This window comes from Columba livia, chromosome Z (genome assembly GCF_036013475.1).
Source record: "Columba livia isolate bColLiv1 breed racing homer chromosome Z, bColLiv1.pat.W.v2, whole genome shotgun sequence".
Lineage (NCBI taxonomy): Eukaryota > Metazoa > Chordata > Aves > Columbiformes > Columbidae > Columba > Columba livia.
The window spans coordinates 78,208,777-78,221,951 of record NC_088642.1 but is presented as its reverse complement, the minus strand read 5'-3'; the positions used below and the strand labels follow the sequence as shown (position 1 = coordinate 78,221,951).

At 40.3% G+C, this 13,175-nt stretch overlaps 1 protein-coding gene across 6 annotated transcripts in view; it reads right to left on the bottom strand.

Annotated features, from left to right (window-relative positions):
* XRCC4 (X-ray repair cross complementing 4) overlaps nt 1-13,175 on the bottom strand; it is a 188,131-nt gene that overhangs the window by 102,771 nt on the left and 72,185 nt on the right. For all 6 annotated transcript variants that reach the window (XM_065046459.1, XM_065046463.1, XM_065046464.1 and 3 more), the window contains one exon: nt 2,538-2,704. In XM_065046459.1, the coding sequence (XP_064902531.1) occupies nt 2,538-2,704 (167 nt within the window). The remainder of the gene's footprint in view (nt 1-2,537; nt 2,705-13,175) is intronic.

Below are 13,175 nucleotides of genomic sequence, written 5' to 3'. Positions count from 1 at the left end.
TTTGTGTTTTATTGGCCAAGGATTTTTTTTGCTACAGATTATTACTTTGCACTTACCATCTTAAATGAAAACAACAGCTATTCCTGCTTTGATATCTTAACTCATCCATCCCCGAAGTTTGCACACACACACACTCCCAGCCAGGCAGCCACTTGCAGCATTTTCAGAATAATCTCTTTGAAAATTTCTATAGTCTCTCTATTTGGATCTTGCCAGAGAGTGTCTTAGTAGTTTCTATTTTATGTTTTTAGATCAAGTGCTGAAGAGTACAGCCAGCCAACAACTCTCATGCTGATGTCAGCTACACATGGGTCAATTCCTAAAAGCAGGGAAACATTCAGCCAGGTAAAATCCTACACTTAAGTCATCACAATAAGCAAGAAGATGGAAATAAAGGGAGTTATAGGTTCTAGCAGAAACACTCTCAACACCTCACAGGCCACACAGTTTGGACTATAGTACATAAGTAATTTGGCAATTTGACGATGCAGGGGATTTCTCTTAAACGGGATTTTTGCCCTGCTCCTGCCTTTTGCCTTTACGTGAAGATGAACTGCAGAGGGAAGTGGCAGGAGATGCCCCTGTCCCCAGCACGGGGCTGCCACCACGCTGGCTGCTCACAGCTGAGAGGACACCCACGTACATCGAGGCCACCAGCAGCAGGAGAGCTGGGATTCAAGCCAAGGGATGGCTCACGAGGCCGATTTAGCCTCCTGAAGGAAACTTGTCATTTTACAGACTAAATGGAAAGCAGAATGAGCTTACAACCTCAAGAGAGCTACAGGGCAAAGCTGCTCAGCTGAGCTCACAAAACCTTCACGATCGTCAAGAAAATTTAAGTAGGGAAACAAAAAGGGTATGATTGAATTATTCCATCCTGTGCCCTATGCTTAAACTGAACAAAATCAGCTCTTGGAAGTCTGTGTGCTATATTTTAATTCTAACCAGGTCCTGAAAAGGTAGAGTTTTAAGCAAAGGGAACTACAGGGACTGAAACTCTGGACCTGATGCTCCTTAGCTTCAGGTGAAGAGGGAGCACAATTCTCCACATCACGTGCTGTATATTTGATGTTTCACCACTCAGCGTGAGTGATACAGAATGTGAAGAAGTCCCAAATCCTGTCTACTGAACAAAGACAGGCAAAGCTTTTGTTCAGCTCCAGGAAACTCACAACAAACTAGGCCCAGCACTTGGAGCCGAAATGGCAAAGACAAACAGCAAAGCAGACTGCGCTACAGCCAAAAGAATTAAAACAAAATAAAAACAATGACAAAAACATGAAAAACCAACACTGTTTGGATGAAAATTATTTTTATTCTCCTTTAAGCATTTATTTTAAAAAATCATGTTTCAGCTCTTCAAAAATATAAACATATAAAAGAAAAACAGCAGCTTTCCAAGCTTGAATATACTGCTTCTGAGAGCAGAGGCTGTCAAGGCAACTGTGACTTTTTTCTTCGGGGTTCCTCTGTAAAAGTGCCACACCACCATGGAAATTGATACAAGCACTAATGCCTATTACACATCAGCGTGTAATGCAGTACAGCATACTGGTTATACAATACGCTATTGTTCAATAAACTGCTCAGCAGTAAAACACTACTTAGGAAGGCCATAAGCTTGTCAAGGAGATTGTCAGGAGAAACTGTTACTCATTTTAATGAGAGGGAAACTGAAACAAACTCCTCCCAAAAGTTAGCTCTCTTTTTCAAGGTAAATTAAAGCCAATTAGCTACATTCTTTCATAAAACTTCCTAAGTGTGATTTTTCAGGTAAAGTTATAGAAAAAAAGATAAATCTCTGACTTATATGTTCTAGGTGTTTTATGCTAACTGACACAAGCACAGATAAGTTCCCTACACAGTGCAGTATCAGACAATTTGAATTATAAATTCAATGGCAATTATAAAAATATCTTGCAAAATAATGGTACTTTTTCTCATAACAACACACTCATCTTCCAATTCTGGTTGTTTTGACAAAGCAATGAGATTAAAGCAATTGCAACTTATTTCTCATTCAAAAAATGTGAATAATTTAAATTGCTAGTCCTAAGAATTACAGAAAATAATCATAGAATTGTTTTGGTTGGCAAAGACCTTTATGATTATCGAGTCTAACCACTAACCTAACACTGTCAAGTCACCCACTAAACCATGTCCCTAAGAACCTCATCTACAAGTCTGTTAAACCCCTCCAGGGAAGGTGACTCCACCACTTTCCTGGGCAAATGGAAAGGAAAAGGCTTCCTGAAGAAACTGGAGAGGATTCCACAGAAAACAGGTAATATTTTTTCCTACTTTATAAAGCTAAAACCAGTTTTAATTGCAAAGGTTGTAATACCAGTTGCATCTTTGACACAGGGACGAGATCTACAACTACATGAGCTATAGATAACTGGAGGCAAAACTTTGTCCAGAGAAGAAAAATTTGTCTGCTTCTTTCTGTATACGACTTCAGAAGTCATCAGTAAAGCCTGTGCTGACAGCATAAGTAATTGTGATCTCCTCAAGACTTGACTCACTTTTAAACTTACCGCTTCTCCACATCACTCCAGTCGCTGAAAAGCCTTTCGTTTTCTTTTTGCAGATGCTCATTTCTCGCCCGCAGCCTTCCCAGGCAGTCCAGGCAGTAGCCGATCAGCTCCTTAACCACCTCTGCTGGACTTGAAACCTTCTGCAGCTTCAGAGATCCAAGCCTAAACTAGGACACAAGGAAAGGACGAGTTACTTCACCTCTACTTGAAACATCACAAAACATCACTTCAGCAAACTTGAATACGTACTTAATAAGAAATACTTTACAGTCTTCTAGTTAAAACTGATAGAAAAAGTTCATCACAAGAATAGTGGAATATGTTTGAGCAGTTGTTTTAGCTGATGAGAGGAAGCTCTAATAGGAAGGAATGAAGAAAGGAATGAAGAAAGGCTGAGGGAGCTGGGTCTCTTTAATTTGGAGAAGAGGAGACTAAGGGGGGACCTCATTAATGTTTATAAATATATAAAGGGTGAGTGCCATGAGGATGGAGCCAGGCTCTTCTCGGTGGCAAACAATGATAGGACAAGGGGTAATGGGATCAAGCTGGAACACAAGAGGTTCCACTTAAATATGAGAAGAAACTTCTTCTCAGTGAAGGTGACAGAGCACTGGAACAGGCTGCCCAGGGAGGTTGTGGAGTCTCCTTCTCTGCAGACATTCAAAACCTGCCTGGACATGTTCCTGTGCGACCTCACCTGGGCGTTCCTGCTCCAGCAGGGGGATTGGACTAGATGATCTTTTGAGGTCCCTTCCAATCCCAAACATACTGTGATACTGTGAATCCAAAAGCCCTTTAAGCATCTTCTGAATTGTAAACAAAGTTACTGGATCTATTGCTTTCAATTGACACCTTTGGTGTTTTCCTAGGTAAGAACACAGTGTTGTAGGAAAATAGGAAATTAGGATTTTAGGCCTATATCAGTGTTATAAGCTGTGCTGCTAAGGCTGAAAGTCTCAGCTTGTCCCCTGTATAGTCCTTACCCAGAACCACGAGCGTGGTTACCTTATGCTTGCTTTGTACCCTTAGTTAAGACATTGATAAATGCTATTCTTAGGGTTGCTGATTTCTATGCTAGACTGGTGAACTATGGATAACAAATGAGACAGGTGGAACTTCAAAAGAAGCCAGCCCTGCGACCTGATGACCTGTCGTTCTGTACTTGCCAAGAAAGAAGAAGTGGAACCCGCAGACCACTGGAACGGAAGGAACCTGAGGATATCGACAGTGATAGATATCGACAGTGATAGACAGTGATAAATTTTGTTTAGTTGCATAATACCTGTTAGAACCCTATATAATGACTAGTTATACTGCTGTATGATTGTCACTCTCTGAGGAGGTGACCCAACGCTGCTGTTCCTGTGAATCTTCTACAATAAATACTGCTCAGAGTAACCCACAAGAGTTCGAGTCTCTACCCAGCGCCTACCTACGACCTTTTTTTTTCACACAGGTTAGCCGGAGCATTGGAGTACATAGACAGTGTACCTGTTGCATGCAATCAGGAGGTAATCAGTAGAGTGAACATCTACTGTGAGTCTTTTACAATGCTAGGGTAGCCAGAAAATAAGTAGGGCTAACTCACCATGTACAGTATACATAGATTTGAGGATCAATTTGCTGTTTTTTTGCCTTAATCTGTAGTTGAAGGATGTCCATTTGACACCTGTCCTTATTCTGTTCTGCAGTATCACCACGTCTGCTTTTTGATAGTCCTACAGTGAATCACATGCCAAAATACGCAAACAAATAGAAGAAATGCAAACCAAAAAGCCCTGCTGCAAACTCTGGGAGTTTCAGGTTTGAACATCTGTAATGGAGTGGTTTATGTCCTCTTGTACAGATCAGAGGAGTCAGTAGTACAAAGGTGTAACCCCACGTTTTATATAAAAAGCATTTTTGATGTAATGCAGAACCACAGGAACAGAAAACCTAATGGTACCGCTAATATTTTCTTCCCATCTGCCCCATTAACTAGTTGATGTAACTTGCTGCCTAGCCTGGTACCTACAGCAGCAATATAACCCCATAAGCATTACTAATAAAACAAATCAACGTTAATTACCTTTGATTTAAAGTAGCACTACAAATACCTCTCTATAATGGTTGCATGTTCCTGATGGATGAAAACTAATCCGCAACTAGTTTCCCCCTTCAAGGCTCAGACAGCAAGTTCTTACATATAAAAGGAGTCCTTCAATCAAATAGGTAGCCTCAATAATTCAATGACACTAAAGGACAGGATCTATAATGAATAGTTGCATTTCTTCACCAATAGGGAAGTTATACAGGATATACAAGAGGTCTGAAAAGATTTGTTCTGCCTGGTTTGGCAGAAACAGAAAACTGTTGTTTCTATTATGTTAAAAGAGGAATAGTTCAAGCCATACACACAAAACAGTATCAGCTTAGCTATAAATATACGAAGTTAGGTGAAGATATAAGGATATAAAAAAATGTTCAATGCCAGAGTTTGAGGCAGCTGAAGAAGGAAGACACTGAAGAAGGAAGACACTAAGGTTGCTTGAACACGGTTGCACACATTATCATAGGAGATGAAAACATGAAGTGTAGGAGCTGATTTCGGGGCTCTGGAGTGGGTAAATGACGAGGAATCTGAACTACCTTAAGGTACACTGCCACAGCCAACAGAGCCTACAGAAGCCATAGGGGCTTTTCTGACACTTCTCCACCTCCAGCAGCAACACCATTTGCCCAGCTTAACAAAACACTAGTTGAGGGAACTGACCCAGAGAAAAGCAGAGAGGGTGGGATGACACAGCCCAGACTTTGGTCAGCTTTAACTACAACAGAATCAGACCTTTCAGGTTACAGGCATCAAAAGGACTTGACTTTGACTGGCAATGCCTGCAGAAACATTGAGCTGGTGAAAGGTACATGGAAGGAAAAGGGGTATTCTCTCACATTTTGTAATTAAAAGGACTAAAATAACTGTTGTGGTATTTCCCAATGAATAGAACTATTACTCATCTTTTCAACTTTCATACATGGCAATAACATCTTAAAAATAATATAAATGTTAGTGGTACATGCCAGGGAAGAGTTCAGTCTGTCTTGTGGTACTTCACCTATTAAAATTAGAAATGACATTTCATTAATTTTTTCTCCTCACTTTAGTTTACTTTACTTGGGAGGACAAGATAAACAACGAAATAAAAGATATCCGAAAAAAAACGTGTAGCATTTGTTAACACCTTTTCAAAAGCTAATTTTACAACTACTATACGTAAAGGTTTGACGAAAAAGGCCTTGTAAGAATTGCTCATATAGATTTTCAAGGCATTGTTTGAAACAAACAACACTCCTTCAGCTTAGATATTTTATCTGTGGAGGTCTCTGCAACAACACATGATACCATCTTGAGCTTTCCAGCAAGGTTAATTGATCAGAAAACGTGTCAAACCCAGAGTTTTATTTCAAATTAGCCACTGATCTTTCCTCCAAATTCACATGTACTGTCTCTAATGTATTGTTTTCCTTCAGCTTATATACATCTGATGGCTATGGAGGAAAAGATGCATCTATTTTATTTTTGGAAATTAGATTACATTATCAGTAACCCACAGAGTGACGTGTATTCCCTGGATATCACACTTGCTGTTTGACAGCATTAACAAAGATGGACAATTGCGTAAAGGAAACTGTTTTTCATCACTTGCAAGCCATCACCGCACTAAATGGATAAAGAATTCATGACACACTTTAATACTAGTTGCAGAGATAAAGAAGCACAGTAGCACAGATAAAAAGCAACACAATCTTCAACTTATACTGTGGAGGAAATAGCAGGAAGAGTACATCTTTTTGTCTTACGTTTTTGATATAAATAGCTGAGATACGGTATAGACAAATACGTTCCAACAGGACAAATACACATTGACCAAACCACAGTTTACTCAGCACAAGACTGTAAAATATGAATGCTCCCAACACAGATTAAAGTGATAACAATAGTTTTCAGCTGAAAATCTGGTTGCACTCGGAGTCAAAATAATGCCAAACACACAGCAGACATTTCAAAAGCAACTGTAATTATAAACAAACACCAGTTCGGCCTCTTTCTTAAACGTTTTACATAAACCAATAGTACTAGCGCAACGTGGAGTTTTGAAACTGCAAAACACATCCCCAGCTTCATGGACCTCTGCCATGAAAGGACTTCTGAAAATCCATAAGGAAAAAAACGATGTCCTTGTTCTTACAAAAGCTGATACGTTGAAATAAATCAAACCAGGCTTCCGGACACGCTACGTTTTTTGATGAATTCTTAAAACGCAGAGGGGGAAGGTCATGCTGCAAAGAGCAGAGCAAGACATGCACAGCGGCCTGCGGAGACGTGAGACGATGGACGGATCTGCCGCGCTGCTACAGGCGCTCAGAGAATTTGGTTTGCCATCTTTTTAGGTGTCCATTTCAAAGGCCAGCACAATCAGTCTTTAGTCTTTAATTCAGTCTTTTATATAAAGCAATTGACTGCTGCATATTTTCTTACATTAAGCTTCACTGTGCTGCTTTCTGTGTCTTACACGTTGTGACCTGTGGACCAGTTTAGTAGGTCCACAAAAGGTTGGCAAAGCAAGCCCATCACCAGGAGGCTTAAATTTATTAGGCAGCCGCTTACATATTGACCACAAAGAAAAACTTAAAGGTTCTATAAAACAAATATCCTTCTGTATCGTCCCCACTCCCTTCCCTCAGTCATCTAATCTTAATTTAGGATAGCTGTAGGAGCTGATTATCCTGGCTACATTATTGCAGCCACCTCCAGCACCTCAGCGCAGAGAAACATGAGACATTTAGATACAGCCCTAATTAACTAAAAGTAATGTGATATTTGATATGCAGTTTTGTTTTGCTTCCTTCATATAAAATGTAATGCAAAGCACACCAAAAAGCCTTCCTAGGCTGTTTCTTCAAACATGAAATTGTTTGTGACACTGCGCTATTACGCCGCCTATTTAACAAACAGAAATGCTAGAACTAACAATAGTAACACCGTTATCTGAGCAAATTACAGCAGATTGGCATTCACCCCTGTAAAAAGCCTGATAAGGCATAAGGGCAGCCAGAGCTGTCTCATTTCAAAGCATTGAGGCAAAGCATGAGCCATTTGTGAAACAACGTAAAGAAAATGAAGTTTCAGGACAGTTTTAATCTGAAGTCCTGCTGGAATCCCGAACTGGAAAGCAAACTGACACTGGAGCAGATGTATAATACGTCAGAATTTTAGATCCAAGGATTCTGAATTTTGGACAGAAATGTAAATTGTAGCACTGATTAGGACACAATTCTATTAAAATGGAATGGGGGGGTGGGAATCATAAAAAAGGAGACATTAGTTTTTCCACATATTGGTTACTTGCAGCTAAACCAAGAAACAGTATAGTTATTCATCCTTCATCACCAAAACCACAGTAGTCCAACTGGAAACAATCCTAGGAAGATTCAGCAGAAATGGTTAAAGATCAGAGTACTGTAAGAACCAATTAACTGGGTCGGATAAGATGGTAAATAGACATTGCTTACTGTGTGAGTAAAGCTCAACGTTAACTAAGCTAATTTTACATAAAGCATGTCTACAATTTGGATCACATTTCCAAATTTGTTGTAATTTTGTAAATTCCTGTACATTGCTGCTCTCAAGATCCATTTATATTTCTTGCCAATCTTCCAGCTGCGAGCTTTGTATCACTTGCAGATGTAATTAATATGCTTTCTACTTCCCCTTTCAGATCATTCAAGAAAATGTTACGTAAAACAGTGAAGTCCTAAATGCTTCATTTATACAGAAAACAAGCATTCCTGCTAGAGGTCCCAGTGGACAACAGAATGACTACAGCTGATGCACTGCTCCCCTTCAATATCTGTTTTATTGTTTGCTGGGAATTTTTTGTAATTGTTGTTTTTTAAAGACACATGAAGACAAATACAGAATCATTTAAAAAGCTGTGCTCCCTTAATCAGAAATCACACTCAGCACTCATCCATTAGACCACTATTTTAAGTTTAGAAATAAAAACAAAAATTAGAAGCTTATGACAAAGCTGTCATTTTCTCATCACCTCTCACCCTGCACGCTGTTTGTCTTCTGCAGATGAAGAAAGAAGTGATCTCAACCATAACACAGAAAACATTTTGGCAGTAAACTGAAAAGCTTCTCAAGTAATTTTTCTTCTGGTTACTCATGTTTACAAGAAGGTGCTTCACTTAGGAAAAAAGTCATTAAAATGTGAGCCAACACATTTTTTAATGGAAAATTCTAAATCTAAATGAAAATTACTTTATAGAGATGGTGGATTTTAATTTTGCATTTAAATATATATATATATATATATACACACACCATATAATCTCTGCATGACTAAATTCCATGAGATATTAGAGTTATATCTAAGTCAATAGGTATTGAAGGTCATGTGCTCAAAGGAAAAGCCTTTCACACAGCAGTGCCTGCAGGCTCCCTCTTCTGAGGCAGCACCTGAAGCTACATACTGACAGAGAAGTAATTTCAAATAACAGTTTCTCATTATGACATACCAGCCTACAAGAAAAAAAGATTCACGCTGGAAACTCTCATTGAATCTGCATTGCTGGCCATGTTTTATCTCTGTAGTTCTTTAGTATCCTAATGATTCTTTCTAATAGTATTTATTAACCAAAATATATTTAGGGAATTACACACTTCCACAAGCTAGAGAAAAATACTTACTTAAAGAGATAGACTTTACACCTTCTTGTTCTGATAGGCTACAGCAGCTATACAGTGGCTATCTATCTCCTATTTACTTCATATGCTTAAATTCTAATGAGTAGTATTTTGCTATTTCATTCTCTGTTTTGAAAATTATTTAGCAAGCAATTTTAACAGAGACTACATGTACAGATAACTAGGTCTGATTTTGAAATTAAAGTATTCCTAGCGTGTGAACTAATTGATGGAGTTTTAATTGCATTAGTCAAACTATAGCCTGTAATAGAATCATCTCTGATTCACCTCACTCATCTTCCACTTTTCCTACACCTTCAGAGTAGGATTCAAGAGCATCGTGTGTTCTAACAATGTTATTTCAAACTGTGTTAACAATCAGCTGGGTTAGCACAGTTAACAACTTCTGTGTCCTTGCAGACAGATGCTGCCTCCTGCAAGGTATTGTCTAAACAAATGTCCTTTCACCAGGGAAATATTAATGAAGAATTTGAGGGGGGAAGAGAATTCCACGGCAGCCCACCAGCACCGCGCAGCTGTGTAGTCCCTCTCCGTCTTTATCGAGACCTGCAGTCTGTAACAGCAGATGTGACCCCTGCGTTGAAGCAGGAAAGCCCTGCAGACCCATATAACAACAGATCCTTTTGTCGTTGTCCCGTCCCAAGCATCTCTCAACGCCCCTCCTATGCTGGGAGGGAGATTTCTGCGACAGAGCTCAGCCTTAACAGAGCCTGGGTCTTTCCGTGATACTCATTAGTGCCAGTTCAACTGGGTCTTTGGGAGCTAGCGGGGAATAGAGGAGCAATCAGGGTGTTTTTTATTAATAAAGATCCCACAGTCTGAAACCATATGTTTTTAATATTCAAAAAGCCATCTTAATAAATCTCAAGAAACAGACCAAAACTAATGCTTTACTCATTTATTTTTCAACACTTGCACAGATTTATACCTAGAAAATTTTGCTAGGACAAGATATTAAAAGTTATCAGCTAAACTATCCTGAAGTCACCTACTGATGACCTTGCCTATGACTGGTAATGAAAGTAAATTCTTTACTACAGAGTTAGAGGTTACCCGTAACATAAGGAAAACACCGAATGTTACATTAATTCAGAAGGAAGATGTCTCTTACACACTTGCATTACAACAGGCAGTGTAAGATACAGCTACTGCCTTTTCTCAGCTGAGAGCTCGAATTCTTGCAAGACAGAGAGGCTGTGATTTCTAGAATCAGCCTTGCTACTGCCACTTAAACATCGGCTACTTCTTCTACTCCACGTCCACACAGGCTCTGAACCAAGATAGAATCAATACTTTGATAAAAGTAAGTTTTCACTATGAAAATATCTATGAATTTAAAAGAAGAGAACATTAACAAAAATTCATGTACAGGGTTAAAGAATATGACCTACAAATGAATGATGCTGACACTTAGTTGCCTATACAAAGAAAGTACTGTTACAAGCTTGAATCTGGAAAGCATTATACCATTTTTATTTCTTAAGTCAATCAGTGAGTGGTCTTGATTTTTTAAAGCTGTGCCACTATTATCTCCAGGGAAATCATTCAACAGTAACCATGACATCCCTGGGTGTGGTAATAAAACGAGTACACTAGGCTTGCACAATACAGTGATGACAATGTGAAAGCAGAAGTTGCTTTTGTAACAGCAAACTCTAGGAAGCTAGAAAAATTACAAAGTACCATGGAAGCCAAGAAATCCTGCTGGTTACATCAGTCAGTACAAAAATATGATCAGTAGTTATAAAAATCAAGTTTAAGATAAAAATCCTGCCTTTCTCCACTCTTGCCTTTCCCTCCTGAAATGTTATTTATAAGAAAAGTATTACCTCATCTTCAAAAAAACTATCTTCCTTCTTGAGGAAGGCATTACATTTATTCTAGAGCAGAACAGCTGACATAAGTGATTGCTTTTTCTCAGGTTTTTACTACACACTGTGGAAACCTTCCACATAAATTGCTGTCAAGTTAGCTGCACATCAACTGATGAAATTCCATCTGGTTTGAGTATTTTGTATGGCAGGGCTTGCCAAATATTTTGGAGAGTGCTTGGCTGCTTCTCACACCCTCAAACCCACACATTCATGGCACCATGGCCCCCCTACAACAGCAGTGCAAGGAGGCTACTTCAGAACACTGAACTAAGCAGAAATTGGGAACACCGCCAGGTACTAGAATTCACTAGTATTATATACGTCTGTAGTACCAGAATGGCCCCGAAGTGTCCTTGTCCCGTGCCAGCAACCACCTCACCAAACACTCTGCAGGCACATCGAAGGAGTTGGAGCATCCCAGGGAGCACTGCCAAGAGGCACTTTGCATGCAGCCATCCTCTTCTGGCGGCTGAGGGAGTTTAACAGCATGGACATCCATGGTTCCCTGCCAGTTGGCCCCTGTGCCTGAGAACATTCCCAGGAAATTTTAATTTACTGGTGCAGAGGCAACCACAGTAGTCCCTGGATTGGTGAGTCTTCTATCAGGTTTGCAGCAGAAGTAACTGTATTTTAATAGATTAAGAAGGACTAAGGCACACTGCAGAAGGAGCTGCCAGGTTTCCCTTTTGAAGGAACACCTGGATGCTGAGGAAAGAGGCAGAAATAAGGCTGAATAAGGCTCTGTCACTTACAAGCTATTCCATCCATCCCTCATCAACCTGTACACTGTAGCATGGGCCAGACTGGAAGGAGATTCCTATCCTAAAAGTTCTTCATAGACCCACTGATTGGGAGGGACCTCTGGAGGTCTCCAATTCAACCACCTGATCATTGTCTTTCTTGTGCTGGGAACCCAAAACTGGATGTTGTATCTAACTGACTAATGCCAAAGAAAGAGGCACAGCCCTTTAACATGCTCTGCTAACTGTGCTTCTGTCGATATGGCCCAGCATGGGCTTGGCATCCATTGCTGCCAGGGCTTGGACTCAGCTCACTACCTGCCAAAGCCATGGCCTAACCTTCAGAGCTATTCCCAGCCCCTGTCCCCAGCCCACCCCCTTGCAGAGGCTCTTCGAGCCCTGGACAGGGCTTTGCGTTTGACCCTGTTGACTTGGGCATCACTTTGTTGGCCTATTTCCCCAGCCTGAGTTCTCTGGGTGGCAGCTCTGCCCTTGAGTGCATCCACGGGTCACTCCAGTTTGATGCTAAGGGGAAACTCAGCAAATGTGCAGCCCATCACCTTCTTCATGTCATTGACAAGTACATGAAACAGGACAGGTACCTGGAGAGACCACTGCAGCTGCCCACTTGTTACCAGCCTCCAGATCCTTACAACCTATTAACCACTCCCGTCTAAGCTCCACCATCCAACCTGTTTTCTATCTCATTCTCTACCCATCCTTACCATAACAACCCAATTTAGACAAAAGAATATCGTGGGATACAGTGATGAAAACCTCACCACTGTCCAGACAAATGTCATCCTCTGCTCTCCCTTCAGGCACAAATCCAGTTGTTTTATCACAGAGGCAGTCTTTGTTGTTTGGTATGATTTATATTTGGTAAATCCATGGTAACAGCTCTGAGTCCCCACCTGCTCTTTCACATGCACAGAAATATGCTGAGTGGAGTTGCTCTGTGACTTTCCCAGAAATCAAAGTGAGCCCAACCGGTCTGTAGTTTCTTAGAGCATCACCTCAGCATCTTTTGAAGAATGATGGAAGATTTGCCATTCTCCAGTTGTTAGGGACCTCTCCGAGTCTCTGTGAGTTTTCAAATTTGAGAGGGACAAGTCTCCTGAAGGCCAGCTCTCTAAGTACCCTTGGACACAGCACATCTGCTCCAATGGACTTGAATGGGTTCTTGTGGTGGAGAAAACAGCAACATCAAAAGCCAGCTCTGCTCAACAGTCTAAATTTCTTGTTCTTACTTGGGTTTCCCTGGATGTCAGTA